An 18233-nucleotide genomic window follows, 5' to 3' on the forward strand; every position below is an offset into this window, starting at 1 on the left:
CACAACCAGATCATACCATAACAAACATTATTTGTTTGAATTATCCAGAATGTGCTAGTTCGAAATAGAAATGGAAATGTCTATAAAAGTGAACCAAAATGCCATGTACCTGTTATAATCTGCAATTGTTGCTTTGCAGCTTTCCCAAAGAAGGCAATTACATCCTCGTAGCTAGGGGGCAGTCATATCATGCGCAGGGCCAGGAACAAATAAATTCAAGGACACCAACAGAATGAAATGGTAAAGTAAGCGAAATCACAAATACTACCCACCCGTGTCATATTTAATAAACCAATAACTTAGATAAACAGCAGGTTTACACGTGGGTTGTCAGAATGTTGTGGAGAAGTGCGCTCATGTAGCTGAGAGGTGGCCGGGTGTTAGCTTGCCAGATGCAAGTTGACATGTATAAATCTGACGATGGTATAAGGTGCAACAAATAGACCCAACAAGAAATATGATGCGGTCAAAATAATCATAATCAGAGGGCCCTCTAAAAGCCCCCAAAGCCCCCATCCTCCCTAGGACCCCCTGGTAGCCAGAAGCCAGGACCATAATAGGAGGGCCTAAGAGGGCCTTCTAAAAGTAGGCTCCCATGCACCCATTTCCCTTTAAAGTTCCTATAGCAGGGCCGGGAGCCCCCTGAACGCAAATAAAAATTACCAGAAAGACTAGTGAAACTGTTTAGAGATGTATTACAGTAACCTAATGTTAATAATGTGTGGCGAAATAACTTACTGAAATCACTATCTACCATTACTTAATATTTAAATTGTTGGCGGTATTATCTACAATTAAAAGAGGGTTCCACGCCTATTCTGACTACAGTTTGTTTGGTCGCACTAGTGATTATCACATTTATAAAACGGCTAAAACTAAATGAGACAGTGGTGTTCATTTAAACCGCACCACATGGACCATTTAACTTGTTGGTCTAACGTTAGTGTGTAATGTTAACGTTAGCTCAGGCAACTCAGAGAGATGTACTCAAATTCTCGAAACTGTCGCGTCTATCCAAAAAGAATTCTCCCATAAGAAAGACGTGATGGCGGGAGAAACGAAGCTTTTTAAAAGATTCGAATCAATTAAACGAATTGTTTCGCAAATTGATTCACTGCTTCCAAACGTTTGTGACACAACAGTGACGCCTGCTGGTCAAAACAGGGCCAGCGTCAATGTTTGGAAAGCAACCAGCACCAACTGAAAAGCGCTGTTCATTCACAATCCCCACCTTCAATTCCTGCTGGTGTGGGAATCGAACCGGCGCCCAACTCTCTCACCATTAGGCCACAACTGTAATAACATTAAAACTTTTTTATGATTTATTCATATTTAATATTTTTGTGCATATTTTAGAACTGCCTCTAATTACAGCAGTTTCTCTTATAAAGCTATAACAGATTTGCAAGTGTTTTTTTTTTGTTTGTTTTTTTTTTTTTTCAAATGTTGCACTAAATGTGTTTATTTTTATGTTTAGACATTGGATTCTTCCGTGAAGGAAAAACTACAACAGTGGAATCTCTGCCAATTAACGGAAACATTTCAATGTAAGTAAACTATTTAAATTAATGTTCCATATACACTACCAGTAAAAAGTTATTGGACAGTAAGATTTTTAATGTTTTATGAAGAATTATTTTCTGCTCACTAAGCCTGCAATTATTTGATCCAAAATACAGCAAAAGAAGAAAGAAATATTTTTACTATTTAAAATAACTGCTTTCTATTTGAATACAAGCTAAAATGAAATTTTCCTGTAAAATGTTTCATCTTCTGCTTCTTCTTATCACAGAGGAAGGAGTGAATGAAGGAAGTACACTACTGGATGCCACCAGCATTGCTGCACTAATTCTAAGAACTTCTCACAAGTTTGTAGCATTTTCAACGGGGAGGCAATGGAACAGAAGACCTTACTACAAGCAGTGGACCTGTGTTTCAAACATAACATATATTTCAAAGAAAAATTGGCCATATGTATTGATGACTCATCCTGCACTGCACTGATGTTTGTCCAATCAAATTCTCTCTAGACTGAGTAAGCCCCTCCCCCTACTACTAGTCTATGACTTCTTCAAAACATCAGTGTGTTACGTCGTAAATAGAGTACCTTTGTACAGTAAAGGAAGGAAAGAACATCAACAACTTTTAGATTTTTTGCAGCAATGCCACAGAATAGCTCTTTTGTGTTCCCCAAAGAAACTTTCAGTGAACAGTTTGTAAAACAACCATTTTTTGTTAGTGTGAAGAACATTTTCCATAATCTAATACAATAAGAAAATTCACTATTAAGCATCCTTTGTTCAGTGAAAAGGTTCTATGGATATTAAAAGTTCTTAATGGAATCACGGATGCTAGTAAAGAACTTTTATTTTTAAGAATGTACTTAGTGATGTCCATGCCGGACTGATGACTTTTTTTTTTTTTTGATCCCATGGTCGCACGCCGCGACTCACGCAGTGGGCCAAAATTTACGATCTTCTCAAGCCAACAATAACACGTTGTCTCGGACTAATCAGCTAATATACGACACTCTCTATGGCGAGTGTCAGGAGATTATTAAAGCACAAAAGAAAATATGGACAACAAGATTGATTCATTATCAGAACTGCATCTTAATGTATTCCACTGCCAGCCAATCAGGAACAATAATCTCCATCCTCCACTTTCCATTAGGACTGCAAGGACATTATATATGGCTGAAGAGCACAATATGGCAACGCTGATGTTGATTATTGCTTTAATTACAATGACAATTATGATATACATAATGGTATTATAAGAGCGATGTTAATGGCCATGATGACGTCACTGGTTTTGCTTGAAATTAGTCATCAGAAAGCATTTAAAGTCAATTTAATAAAATAGATCATATGTGGCCCAGTCTTAAGTAGCACAGGTATATTTGTAGCAATAGCCAAAAATACATTGTATGGGTCAAAATTATAGTCTTTTCTTCTATGCCAAAAATCATTAGGATATTAAGTAAAGATCATGTTCCATTAAGTTTTTGTAAATTTCCTACTGTTAATATATCAAAACTTAATTTTTGATTAGTAATATGCATCATTAAGAACTTCATTTGAACAACTTTAAAGGCGATTTTCTCAATATTTAGATTTTTTGCACCCTCAGATTTTAGATTCTCAAACAGTTGTATCGTCTATCTCAATAATGGAAAGCTTATTTATTCAGCTTTCAGATGATGTATAAATCTTAATTTTAAATAAATTGAACCCGACTGGTTTTGTGGTCCAGGGTCCAATAATTTAACTTATTTACCCTCAATGTCATGTCAACCTGTATGACTTGCTTACTTCTGTGGAATGCAAAAAAAAGAATGATTTCTAAAGGATCATGTGACACTGAAGACTGGAGTAATGGCTGCTGAAAATTTTACCACCATAGGAATGTAAATAGAAAACAATTCCTTTAAATTGTAAGCATATTTCATAAAAATAGTGTCAGAAATAATTGACTTATAGTCTGCTGTATATCCTGAGAGCAAACGCACTGGTTCCAGATGCCACTATATGGATTTGCTATATGAGCTGAGCTCCTCTGCTTTGTGTGAAGAGCTCTTGTCGTATGTGATCCAGCTGAGCTGTGTAGCTTGTATTTAACTCATCTGTCCACCTTCAATTTTAGCGATGCCACCCCTGCAGGGTACTGGCTGCTGTCCCTGAGCTCAGACCGCTGATTAAAACCCAGCCAAGGCCAACACGACTCACACTACAGAGCCTCAGCATAACAAACACAGCGTCAACCTTCGCGCTGAACGGAGGAGAGAGAGATCAAAGTACATCACTCCTTTCCACTGCTGGCTGGCTGGATACATAAATTGCCTGGGTTTAACAAAGAGAGAGAGGGGGGGAACCAAGCTGTTCAAAACTAATCATTCAGATACCTTTATTACATTAGCGGATAAGTTAGAATGCCTTCACTGGTGGGGCACCAACGCCTCCCAGCGGTCGCAGATAGACACTACACCCGCTAACAGACACGACACCGGTTTGTCCCGCCGCGCTGCTGTTCTGCTAATTAGCTTTGCCGGTTTCCCTGCAGTGTCCAGCCCCGAAGGCCTGTAAAGCCCCAGGTTAACTCAGGAAAACGGGCTGGATGTGCTGAACACAAGGTGACTGCACACCTCTCTAATATTGCCGCATCCCTGTGGAGAGTGTCTTCCCGAAAGCCACTTTCCAACCTAACCGGCCCGTCCCTCTCCATAAAAACGGTGCTTAACACCTTCGCTTTATGAGCAAACAGGCTGAGGAAACAGGTCAGCGCTTTTAAAAGTGTTTTTATTCGACCCCCGGGTGCAATTGGCGTTAACTCTCAGGAAACGGTACATTCAGCACCTCAGAATAAACCCCTAAAATAACCCCTTCCCTGTAATTGTGGCTCTGTATTCCTCTTTGACTGCAAGCTGGACGTTTGAAGTCATAAAAGGAACCGATAAACAAAACAATGAAAACGTTTATCACAATATCATATCACTAATTTAATGTTTGCGCACACTTGTGTGTGTAGTAAAATATGAATCGATTCAGTAAATCACATTTTTGCTTTTTAGAAAAGAATGCTTAAGTTAGGCTGTTTAGATTGGTTAAACTATAAAGTCCACATGAGTCCAAATCCACCTTGTTTTTTGCCATAAGAATAGGCGCGGCCATTTTACAGGTCTGGCGATTTTTTAGCTGTACAAAACAGCTCCTTTTGCTGCTTGATATTGCAAATTGGTGTCTTACCGTATTATTTTAATATATTATCTTCATTATGAACGCACTGGTTTGTAGTGCAAACTGTTTACAGTATCCCTGCTGAAAATAACAGCTAATAGCCTACCAGTCTTAGGCTGGTTGGTTGGTCTTAGCTGGTTTAAGCTGGAAGTAGCTGGTTTTAGCTGGTGGTTTCCCAGCCTGGAAAAGTGGCCAAAACCCCTCTCAAACCAGCCTGCTGACCAGCTATAACCAGGCTGGTTGACCAGCTAAAACCAGCCAACCAACCTAGGCTGGTTTTAACTGTTTTTTTCAGCAGGGATTTTGTTATTCTTCTCGTTATTATTACTAATGAACCAGAAATCTCGCCCACAGACTTACTTCTGTGTTAAAGAATAATAAGGTGGATAATGTTTTCCCATGTTGACACCTCAGGGTGTCAAACAACACTACCCTCCGCTGGTTGGAAAATTGTTGAGCTGCAAAATGTACATTTTTGTGTCTATGAGACCTTTAAAATCTGACATAAACTAGATGTTTACATTTTCTTGAAATGAGTAATGCATGCAGAACTCACAACCACAATGTAATTACCTGGGTATTATATGGTTGCTAACGTATTCTAAATTATTACTAGGCATCCCTGCTGAAAAAACAGCTAAAACCAGCCTAGGCTGGTTGGCTGGTCTTAGCTGGTTTAGGCTGGAAGTAGCTGGTTTTAGCTGGTGGTTTCCCAGCCAAACCCCCTCTAAAACCAGCCTGCTGATCAGCTATGACCAGCTAAAACCAGGCTGGTTGACTATCTAAGACCAGCCAACCAGGCTGGTTTTAACTGTTTTTTTTTTTTTCACCAGGGATTGCTAGGTTGTTTCTGTGGTTTTCTGGGTTATTATCTACTTGCCCAAGTCAAAAGAAAGTTTCTATGATATTGATCATTTAGTTCATTACAAAGTTACACAGTGAGGTATAATTCTGATTGTGGGATGAATTCTGCATTGTGAAGCACCACTGAAAATGTAAACAGATTTTTGATCATGCAAAGTTAGAGTCCTACTCATCCTGTTGAAGAAAACCCTCCAGAAGAGGGCAGCAGAATTTCACACTGAAGTGATAGTAAATGTACAAAGGGATAGAGGGTCAACACAGACTTTCAAAATACTTTTCTCCAGTAAAGGATTTAAATCTTTGCATTTGTGTGATATCTTAAAACTCAAGGGTAAAACAAATCTCAGTTTGGTGTACTTTACCCCAGGCTGTTTTGGACCATCTGTGAATTCAGTATAGTGTAAAATGTTTTCGATGACAGGGCATCTGCTAAATGATGAGCAAAATCTTATATCTAAAGCACTTGGGAGACATACACAAACTTTTTTTTTGTCTTTCAAGTCAGCAAGATCCACTTTCAGTGACTTTTTATTATTATTTTACTTTTCTCGCTTTCTTCATCTTTATTATTGCTATTTGAAAGATACTTGCCAGATATGCTGAAGTAAAGGCACATATATATATTTTAATAAACACAAACACAGGCAAGGTTGATAAATACTGTTGGCGGGATAAGAGGTGAATAATACATTGAGTATGAATATTACTGTACATGAATAGGTGAGACATTAAACACACTATACAAAGACAACATTTTACAACTTTACATTGTCCGTAGCAGCTCACTATACATTCACCTGCCGTCTTTCTCATACAAACATCAGAGAGAGGAGCAATCGATCGAACACACATGAACATGAACTCTGATGGGACACAAAGGGGAGAATTCAGAGTTGAAGTGCACCTGCTTTATTTTTTTTGCATGCACTGCCTAATGTAAAGCCCATTTCTGCCACATAAGGTATAAGGTGCTTTGGGGAATCATACTTATGATATAAAAAGGAAAAATAGTAAGTCATTTATGAAAAGTCAAAATTATTACATTAAAAGTCAATACAAGATAAAAAGTCATAACTGACCAAATTAAATTGACCAAAAAACACTGTAATTATGACAAAACATTTTCTTAGTCAGAGTGTTGACTTTTTTTGTGTCAATTTCAACTTTTGATATCAAATGACTTGTCAATTTTGACTTTTTTTTAGCATAATTGACTTTTTATATCATAACTGATCTCAAATATGGCTTTTTGTCATACTTTTGACTTTTTATTTCATAATTATGACCATGTCACTTAGTATGTCCTCATTTTGACTGTCATAATTACATTTTATGTCAATTTCAACTTTTGATCTCAAATATGATTTTCAATTTTGACTTATGTCAATTTATTTCAAATTTGCCTTTCTGTCATACATTTGACTTTTCATCTCATAATTATGACTTATGTCGTCATTTTGACTGTCATTTCATCTTTGGATCTCAAATATGACTTAATTTCAACTTAATGTCATAATTTATCTCAAATATTACTTTCTGTCATGATTATGACTCATCATTTTTGTACATCAGCGATTTATCTCATAATTATGACTTAGTATGTCATAATTTTGAGTCATAATTGCAAATTTTTCATAATTGACATTTTGTCATAATTTAGAGTATCTTCAATATGACTCAGATATAACTCAAATATCTGATAATTGACTTTTGTGTCAATTTTATCTTTCTGTTAATTACTTGTTTCAGTTATGACTGAATATTTTATCTAAATATGAATTTCTTTTCAATTTTTACTCTCTCATAATTGTCATAATTGACTCATAATTTCAACTTTGTTCATAATTGAAATTTTGTCGAAAAGTTTGAGTATCTCAAATATGATTTATGATCTCATAATTGACCTTCTGTCATAATTTCATTTTATGATTTTTTCATATGACTTTCATAATTGACTTCCTGTCATAATTGAATCTTTTTTGTCAATGGCTTATGCCATAATTTAACTTTGTCAATTAATTTTGTCTCATAATTTTGAGTAGTAGTAGTATGTCTTATCAACTTTTTACTATAATTATGACTTAGTGTGTCAATTGTGACTCATAATTGACTCATAACTTCAACTTTTTCCATAATTGAATTCTGTCATAATTTAGTATCCTAAATATGACTCAGATATGATCATCTCAAAATCGACTTTGTTATAATCTAATCTCTTTTATCATTGACTTATTTCAATTATAAATTTTGACTTACGTCATAATGAATTTTATATAATTACAATGTAGTATGTCTTTTCAACTTTTTAAATGATAAATTATGACTATTGGATCTCATAATTATCACTTTTTATGCCATAATGTTGTTTTTTTTATCTAATAAATGACTTTTTGTCATAATTATGATTTACCAAAGCACATTTTTCCCCATAAGTTTTAGGTCCTGATTGAAAATTAATTATGTAAAACAGTGCAAACTAAATCTGCACTGCCATGCTCAATAGAGAATGTACACAAACATCTCTTGAAAATGAAGATTAAATTCCATTTAACGCCTGCACCGGGACGTTAATTGCGGCAGGCAAATACTGTTTGATATCATGAATAATACACACTCCATAATTAGCCTAATTTGCATATACATAAAGGAGGCATATCTGCACTGAAAATAATGACAATGACTTTATCACCTGGTTAAACTGTATAATGGTTAGAAAATGCAAAACAGGTTGAAGTGAATTCGCCCCTCAAAGTTCAGAACAAGCTGCTTCATCATCCAGCAGCAACACGGGATTCATATGGTTCCAAAGAAGAAGAAGAAGAAGAAGAAGAAGAAAAAAAAAAAACTACAACTATAACTATAACTACACGAAAACATTTGTTTTGATAAATGTTAAAGCCAAATGAGGTATCACTAAAGGGCTCTTTTGCCTTGTCTTGTGCTTTAGCAACACTAATCTCAATGTGTTCAACAACGTCCTTACATAAGGACCCATGCCTCAGGACTCTTACAAATTAAACTCATCCTTCATTTTAACCAACATAATTAGCATCGGGAGTGGTTGGAATACAAACACTTACGAGCCATCACTCAGAGAGCTATTTGTTTAAGCCGACATGATTTTTGGAGGTAATTTCCCAAGCTGATTGTTTTTGGAGGCAGGCCAGCGCGAGAGAGTACGAGGCGCTCGTGGAATGAGCGATCCAAGACCACACAAGAGAAAAAAAAAATCACTTGGATTTATCTCTGATCTGCAAAACACCGAAATTAATCTGTAAGTTTCCCTAACTGTCCTTTATGTGCGCTCGCTTTGCTCTCCGTCCTGCAGAGATGCACGTTTCGGCCTCAATGCATCTTCGCAGCATTGCACACACTCACATAACACACGCACGATTCAACAAACTTCAAATATCTTGATTTTCACAACACATTTCACAAAATGTGCATTTGGAATTAATGCAGATGTATTTACAAATATATAAAACCACCCAATGAGGACACTGGAATGGAGGAGGCCAACATCCTATAAAGGTCTATGAGACCTACGAAAGAACTGGGAGTGATTACCCCACTCCCATGACCACAGTATTTACAACACACATTTCCAAATCCTCCTCTGAATTCTGCTCTAAACCAAACAGAGTGTATGGGAACCTCAGATGCTGATATGTTATGACAACTACCATTTTTTGCTGCATGTCACTACAAGCAGGTCACGTCGTCTCCGTTCAGGCTCGCGGACCAAATATCAACACTGGAAATGGATGGAACACCTTTGACTACATAAACACCTACGCTGATGAAACCACAATCTGTAATGGCGACACGAGGAGGTGTTATTGAGGGACACAGTGACCTCTCTCATGTGTGTTTTCAAGTATTATCAGGAGCATAAACGAAAAAAAAGCCTTCTGTGTATACTTTTACCCTTAAGATATTCTACATTTAGCTATGCCAACAGCTAATACTTTATCGAGGGGCTTTTTGAATGGCACAGTTAATGAGGGTTTTATATCAACAAGTACTTATAATCATAACATCCCTCTTTCTCGATGAGGAGTGGCCGAAATGTGAACGTCGGTCAGCTTTGAACGCGTTTAAAGACGGGAACGGCCAATTCCTGTTGGAATCCATATATCAAGTCCTGGTCTGAATCCAGACTCAAACTTGGGTTAGGTCTTTGAATCCAACATCCCAAGTCCAGATTGTTAGTTTGATGGGTGATGTGTGGGTTGAATGTACATACATTCTCTTCGAGGACTTGAGGTTTTTGGTTGGTGGCCAGGAATTGCTATTGATTCTTCCGCACTTCGGTCCAGTAGTCTTTATCTTTCCGTATGGCTAGTTGCGAATTTAGCCTTCGGAGACTGTCTCCCAGCGTCTTGCTCTGCGGTTCTGGCATTATTAGGTGTACAAATTGCATGAATTCAGAGCAACAGTTTCAGCCGCGGATCTAGCTCTTTGAGTAGTTTCTGAATATATGTTTCGCGGCCAAGCTGGGAAACTTCCCAAGAACTTTTTTTCGACGAGAGCTGTTCAAAGGATCCTTAAATCAGGAAACAAATTTGAGGAGATTCTGTATTATTTGTTCTTAAAACTCAGATCGTATGTTCAATCCTACACATTTTCCATCAGTTGTTTAGCTCTGAGTTCTGATCATTTTTGAAGACTTTATGAATCCATCCTTTATAGAAGGCCACGTTCACGAAAATGGCCGGTCGGTTGTGTCGGGCACATCCTCTGCCGTTTATGCTCACTCCAACAATGACTTTACTGTTACTTTCTTGGCATACTAGAGGGCCGCCATAGTCTTTCTGTGAGCATGAAAAATAAAGGACAGAGATTAATATTTAGAAACAAATATTAGGTATAACAGGTAATACAAACAAAAAATAAGCAATTTAGCTATTCAAAAATTTGGAGTAAGTGAGATTTAAAAAAATATATATTTTTCAAAAAGTCTCACCAAAGTTGTATTTGTTTGGTCAAAATGATTCTGTTTGAATATACGCATGGGTATATTTGAAGCAAAAATGATCACTTTTTTATGCTAAACATTATTAGGATATTAGGTAAAGATTATGTTCCATGAAGATATTTTGTAAATGTCCTACCGTAAATATATCAGAACTTAATTTTTGATTAGTAATATGGATTGCAACGAATTTCATTTGGACAACTTTAAAGGCGATTTTCTCAATATTTAGATTTTTTCACGTACATAACCTACATGCATGTAAATAACTGAAGCTGCATCACATATATTTATGTAACTGAATCATAGCTTTTCTGAATTCATAATAGCATCATTCTTTATTATGATTTTTAAATGAGTTTAATATATCATGCAGCCTTGGGAAACGGTCTAATAATGCATTTCATGGATTCAATCCGTGAAATGCACCACTTCTGGTATTTGCCAGTTACTCAACATGGGCAAATTGCAGTCAAGGGTTTTTAAAAATCGAATACTCAAATTGAATTAAGGACAGCCCTATTATTACTATTGATGTTTATAATAATGTTTTTGTAAAACTAAGATACTTTTTTTGTTTAGGATTATTTGATTACTATTGTTTAATTGTTTAGTATTGTTTTTTTGTAACAATGTAGAAGTCTCTACTGGCAATGTGATGCATTCTAACATAAAAAATGATTCATTTCTGACCAAAAGGGAAAAAAAAAACTCTTACTAACCCCAAACTTTTGAACTTTTCTTCATTCTGCAGAGAGTAAATCTAGTGAATAAACTCACCTCACACACTCCTTCATCCCTCCTGCCACCAGCACACAGCTTTGAACTGTTGATCGTAATAGCCCCTTTGTGAAGCTGCTGGCATCGTTCGTTGCTCACTATGGGCAGATGAACCCTTTTCAACGTTCCCTCATGTCCAGTGCCTAAGAAAGCCAGAAAACTCTCTATTAGAGACTATATTTGGCACATTTGCTTGAATGTGAACTCAAGTTTGGTGCCTTCCCTCCTGCTTTCACACTGTTGCGCTATGTAGTTCCAAACCGCAAACTGCTTCCAAAATGCTTTCAACATCAACGTGAATTATTTTGGAAGCTGTTTATTAATGTTGCCTGACAGGCAAAACTAGATTTTTTTGCCCTTACATTTTAAATATTTAGTGTATTTATTGCTACTTTTAGTGACTTTTTGTCAATTTCAGACTCTGCCTTCATTTTTAAAATGTATTTATGTGCTCGGTGCACACCCAAGTTTGGGTAATGGATTCACACTAATCAAACAAACCAAACTTTATGGTCAACCGAAGCCACTGGGAGGTTGTTGTGTTAGACTGGAGGCATGACAGCAATGTTGAGTCCCTGTAAAGCTGTCAGGTGGTGGGGAGTCTCTGATGACTGGCTCTTAAGTTGAACCTACCTTTGGTCTCACCCCAGCCATACACAGAGCATATGGTGTCCTCCTGAATGCTGCAGTCCGGCACAGGCAGCTGAATAATTTTGACATGCTCTCTTGGGAGCGCAGGTCTGTGTGAAAGAGTAACAGAGAGGTCGTTTCATCAACAACAAAGGAATACGATCAGGCACTGAATAAATTAATAATAAACAGTGCATTCAAAAAGTATTCAGAACCCCTTCATTTTTTTTTTTTTCAATTTTGTTATGTTGCAGCCTGATACTACAATAGTTCAAATTCATTGTTTTTCTCATTAAGCTACATTCCGTACCTCATAATGGACAAAGTGAAAACAGAATTTTAGAAATATCTGTTTTATTATTAAAAAGAAAAAACTGAAATATTTACATAAGTATTTAGATAAGTATTCAGACCCTTCACTCAGTACTTAGTTGAAGCACCTTTGGCAGCAATTACAGTCTTTTTGTGTATGATGCAACAAGCTTTGCACACCTGGATTGGGGGATTTTCTGCCATTCTTCTTTGCCAAATCCTCTCAAGCTCAATCAGGTTGGATGGGAACCATCAATGGACAGCCATTTTCAGGTCTCTCCAGAGATTTTCGATAGGGTTCAAGTCAAGGCTTAGGCTGGGCCACTTCTAGAACATTGACAGAGTTGTCCCTGAGCCACTCCTGTGTTGCTTTGGTGGTATGCTTAGGGTCATTGTCCTGTTGGAAGGTGAACTGTCGGCCCAGTCTGAGATTCTGAATGCTCTGGGCTAGGTTTTCGTTAAAGGAGTAGTTCACTTCCAAAACAAAAATTTACAGAAAATGTACTCACCCTGTTGTAATCCAATATTTTAATGTCTTTCTTTCTTCAGTAATAAAGGAAAACATCTCAGGAATTATCTCCATATAGTGGACTGCTATGGTGTCCGCAAGTTTGAACTTCCAAAATGCAGTTTCAAATGACTCTAAACGATCCCAGCCAAGGAATAAGGGTCTTATCTAGTGAAACGATCTGTCATTTTCTAAAAAAAAAAAATGTATATACTTTTTAAACCTCAAATGCCCGTCTTGTCTAGCTCTGCATGCACTCTGTGCATTCCTTTTCAATACAGTTAGGGTATGTCGAAAAACTCTCATTTTCTCCTCCCACTTCAAAATCATCCTACATCACTGCAGAAGTACTGAGCCAGTGTTTACAAAGTGAACATGCAAAGAAGGTCAAACGCCCTTTTTTTTCAAAAAAGGTAAAACAGCGATGTAGGACAATTTTGAAGTTGGAGGAGAAAATTAAATGGGAGGTTTTTTTTTACATACCCTGTCGTGAATGGGACTGCACAGAGTACGCGTGTGCGCATGTCAGAGCTAGACAAGATGAGCATTTGAGGTTTGAAAGTATATAAATCTTAATTTTTTTTTAGAAAATGACCAATCATTTTGCTAGATATGACCCTTATTCCTTGGCTGGGATTGTTTAGAGCCCTTTGAAGCTGCATTAAAACTGCATTTTGAAAGTTCAAACTCATGGGCACCATAGAACTACATAGGGATAATTCCTGAAATGTTTTTTCTCAAAAAACAATTTCTTTATGACTGAAGACAGACATGAACATTTTGGATCAAACTGGAACATTTGGACAATTTTTTGCTCTGGAAGTGAACTACTCAATATTTTGGTGCACTGAGCTTTTTCCTCTACTCTGATGAGTCCCTCAGTCCCTGCCGCTGAAAAACAGCCCCACAGCATGAGGCTGCTACTAGCCCACTGTGCTTTTGGGATGGTACTTTGCAGGTAATGAGCAGAACTGGTTTCCTTTAAACATGATGCTTAGAGTTGAGGTACATCAGTCCAGATAATCTTGTTTCTCAGAGTCTGAGGGTCCTTTAGGTGCTGTTTTGCAAATTCCAAGTATGTTTTCATGTTTCTTCACTGAGTAGAGGATTGAGTTTGGCCACACCGCAAAAAAAGCCTAGATCAGTGGAGTGTTGCAGTGATGTCTGTCCTTCTGTAGGTTTCTCCCATCTGCATAAATGATCATGAAGCTCAACTAGAGTGACCATCAGCTTCTTGGTCACCAGTCAAGACAAGGCCCTTCTCCATTAATTGCTCTCGGAAGAGTCCTGGTTGTGCCAAACGTCTCCCATTTAAGAATTATGGAAGCCACAGGAACCTTCAGTGCAGCCTTCCCCAGATCTGTGCCTCGATACAACTGCAGGCAGTTCCTTTGACCTCATGGCTTGATTTTCGCTGTGATTTGCATTGTCAGCTGTGAGGCCAAATCACACCCAATCAATTTAATTTACCACAGGTGGACTCCAATCAAGGTGTAGAAACATCTCAGCAATGATCAAGAGCTACATTTCAAGTGTTTTCGCAAAGGGTCTGAATATTTATGTAAATGTGATTTTTCAGTTTTTCTTTTAAATAAATTTACAGACATTTCTAAAATTCTGCTTTCACTTTGTCACTATGAGGTACGGAGTGTAGATTAATGAGATTAATTAATTAATTAATTTAAACAATTGTAGTATTAGGCTGCAATATAACCAAATTGAAAAAAGTGAAGGGGGTCTGAATACTTTCTGAATGCGCTGTACATAATAATTAATCGTCAGGTCTTACTCAGACAGTCGGAGAAGGGCGAGACTTGAGCCTTCCGGGCCACAGATGACGTGTGAGATTCTCCTCTCCTGTCTGTGGAAGTCATTCTCACCCGATTCGTTCAAATGGGATATACCAAGCCAAACTCTGTACTCAGATAGGTCAGGCACACTGGGGAGGAGAAAAGCATATCATTTTTTTAAAGTTTTTAAGTTTTTAAGACATAGTAAAATAAATTTATCTCAAAAGTTCTCATCAAAGCAGCATTTATTAATTAAAAAATACAGGGGAAAAATGTAATATTGTGAAATATTTAGGGGTCGGCATAGATTAATTTTTTTAATCTAGATTAAATCTTGGAATTAATCTAGATTAATCTAGATTAAAATGGCTAATTTGAATTCTGCTGAAGGCATTCAGAATATGTGTGCTACCCAAATAATGACTTAAAGTCTTTGAGAATGGATCATAAAGCTCATAAAGCTGTTCTATGATAATTTGTTGATCAAAATAAATTATGTTCAATTAGATGTACTTGTGTTTACTAACTAACTAACAATGAAATTATTTTTTCTCCCTATTAGATTGTGTTTTTTTAACGTCAACACCTACCCAGCCCATTACATGTTACACCGTACTTTTATTTTGACAGGTTGCCGTGAAGTTTCTGTGTCATACAGTATGATATGATGCTAGTTTTCTCAAATGAAACGGTAAAAGTGACACTCACAGCAGTTTGGGAGATTGAGTTTATCTGTTCATGTGAGATGAAAATGCCAAAAATTACCGGGAGCGTCACGTGTGTTTCAGTATGCGTGTAGTAAAAGCTCGTCTCCGCCATGCATACATACAGCTAGGCAAACGGAACATATCGGATTCATATTAAAACGGTCTTTTTGCATTTCAGTTTTCACATACACTAGTCCATATCGCGATTTGAATTAAGTGACTGACCAACATTTGATTTATGAATCCAAAAAACGACGAATTTACGTGGCATTTCGCGCTATAGTAGATTTGGTTTTTATGAATGGAGGACGACGCGATCCCGTCTGTGTTTTGGCGGAGGAGACTTAAACGCGCGACCATATTCTACAGTCTTCGGTATACATCCGCGTTAAACTATCAAGGTGAAAGTCATCATAGCTTGCGTAGTTTAGACCCAGCTCCCAACCCAAATTTGAGAATAGATTAACGGCGATATTTTTTTTATCGCGCGATAAGAGTTTCACGTTAACGCAGCACGTTAACGCCGATAACGGCCCACCACTAGAAATATTATTTACATTTAAATTAACTGTTTTCTATGTGAATATATTATAAAATGTAATTTATTGATGTGATACAAAGCTGAATTTTCAGCATCATTACTCCAGTCTTCAGTGTCACATGATCCTTCAGAAATCATTCTAATATGCTGATTTATTACAAATGTTGCAAACAGTTGTGCAGCTTAATATTTTGTTGGAACCTGTGATTTCCCCCAGGATTCTTTAACAAATAAAAAGTTGAAAAGAACAGTGTTTATATAAAATATAAATATTTGGAAAGTGATAGCAAATACTTGTATTGTTAGAAAAGGTTTATATTTTAAATCAACACTCTTCTTTTTAACCTTTTATTTATCAAGAAAAATGTAGCTTTGCATCACAGGAATAAATTAGATTTTTTAAAATATGAATATAGAACACTATTATTTTAAACTGTAATAATATTTTACAATATTACATGGTTTTCTGTATTTTTGAGCAAGTAAATGCAGCATTAATGAGCATATAAGAATTCTAAGGAAAAACATTACAAATCTTACTGATCCCAAACTTTTGAGCAGCAGTGTAACTTCTTTTCATGAATATGTAGACATATGAATGTTTCATGCTATAAGATGCATGTTCTAAAACATCCGCAGCTTTGATTTGTTGGGTTACATGCATGAGACAAATCACTGATTATTGACCCGGTGACCCTGAGAATCCAGAGGTCACGGCCAGGGCATGACGGTGACTGTGCGGCAAGGCTGGAGATAATTACCATGACGAGAAGCACTGTCTGTCTGTCAGCACCCACTCCTCCCTGACCAGAGAACCTCCGCACCAGTGAGTGCTCCTGAAGAGACCGAGAGACATGAGACAGTGACGCATGACTGTCCAACATGACTCTCTCACATTATAAAACATGACAGCACAGGGCTTTACTTCTAAGGAGCTGTCTGAACACTGACTTCATGGACAACTGCACTTTATTTGGAGGGAATTTTACAGTCAATTTGCCTGCAATGTGCTTTTTAGGAAAACAGAAAATGTGTGCGTTTCTTGCATGATATAAAGAGAGTGGATGCAAATAATAGGAAATTGCACACTGTAAAATGCCTGCAACTTAGAGTAAATATATTGGCAACATGTAATAGTATCAGTAAATATATAATGCAAAGAGATAGGGATAGTTCACTCAAAAATGAGACCTTAGTTCATCTTCAGAACACAAATTATGATATTTTTGATGACATCTGAAGGCTTTCTGACCCTGCATAGACAGCAGTGCAACTTTTTGTAATACTCCAGTGAACGTGCGTCAAAGTCTGATACACAAAAAGTATCAGCGTAGCTTTATAACATTATGGTTGAAGCACTGATGTTGCTTGAATTATTTTATCAATGTCTTTACTACCTTTCTGGGCCTTGAACGTAATAGTTAAATTGCTGTCTATGCAGGGTTAGAAAGCTCTCAGATGATGAGAGTGAGTAATTAATAACAGAATTTAAATTTTTGGGGAAACTATACCTTTAAAGTCAGAGGTTTGTTACAAAAGTAACATTAATTGTGATACTAATTAGTGCTCTATTTTAATCTATATTTATTTGTTTATTAATTAATGCCATATCAGCTGGTAATGCTATTTACATGGCAATCCTAACAGTAATAAATAAATTTAATTATATATTTTTCATTAAAAAAAAGTACAAAAGCCCTTTGGGTTATATATTTAAAAACATAAATGTTTCATAAATAAATAATAAATAATGTTAAGTAACAAAATTAATACAGAAATATGAGTAAATTACCAATTCTTAGTGCACCACAAATGTGACCCTGGACCACAAAACCAGTTTTAAGTAGCGTGGGTATATTTGTGGCAATAGCCAAAAACACACTGTATGGGTCAAAATTATAGATTTTTCTTTTATACCTAAAATCATATTAAAGGTTGTATCAGCGATTTCTAGCCTAAAACATAAAGTGTCAATTTCAGCTGACCTTTCTTTACGATCCGCTCGCTGCCTGCCCCATAAATTGTCTGTGAAAAAAACGCGTCTCTCTGGTCAGCCTAGGGTCCGAGATATGCCAAAAAAACAATCGGCACTACCAACCTTTCCACACATAAACAAACAGTGTTCCAACCAATCAGCGTCAGGGGTTTGGTGTTGTGGACTTTCCTACTGGTGCTGGGATGTGAGGGAGGCGGAGCGAAAGTCCACAACACCAAACCCCTGACGCTGATTGGTTGGAACACTGTTTGTTTATGTGTGGAAAGGTTGGTAGTGCCGATTGTTTTTTTTTTGGCATATCTCGGACCCTAGGCTGACCAGAGAGACGCGGTTTTTTCACAGACAATTTATGGGGCAGGCAGCGAGCGGATGGAAAGGTCAGCTGAAATTGACA

General features: G+C 36.9%; 1 protein-coding gene across 1 annotated transcript in view; it reads right to left on the reverse strand.

Moving 5' to 3' along the window:
* Nucleotides 1-6219: 6219 nt before the first annotated feature.
* The window catches only part of hgfb (hepatocyte growth factor b), a 43788-nt gene continuing 31774 nt past the window's right edge, over nucleotides 6220-18233 (reverse strand). The window contains exons 14-18 of the mRNA XM_073850535.1: nucleotides 16605-16679; nucleotides 14595-14744; nucleotides 11989-12095; nucleotides 11356-11498; nucleotides 6220-10414 (exon numbers count right to left, since the gene is read on the reverse strand). Of these exons, the coding sequence (XP_073706636.1) occupies nucleotides 10232-10414; nucleotides 11356-11498; nucleotides 11989-12095; nucleotides 14595-14744; nucleotides 16605-16679 (658 nt within the window). The 3' untranslated portion in view covers nucleotides 6220-10231. The remainder of the gene's footprint in view (nucleotides 10415-11355; nucleotides 11499-11988; nucleotides 12096-14594; nucleotides 14745-16604; nucleotides 16680-18233) is intronic.

The sequence above is a fragment of the Garra rufa genome, chromosome 11, assembly GCF_049309525.1.
Source record: "Garra rufa chromosome 11, GarRuf1.0, whole genome shotgun sequence".
Lineage (NCBI taxonomy): Eukaryota > Metazoa > Chordata > Actinopteri > Cypriniformes > Cyprinidae > Garra > Garra rufa.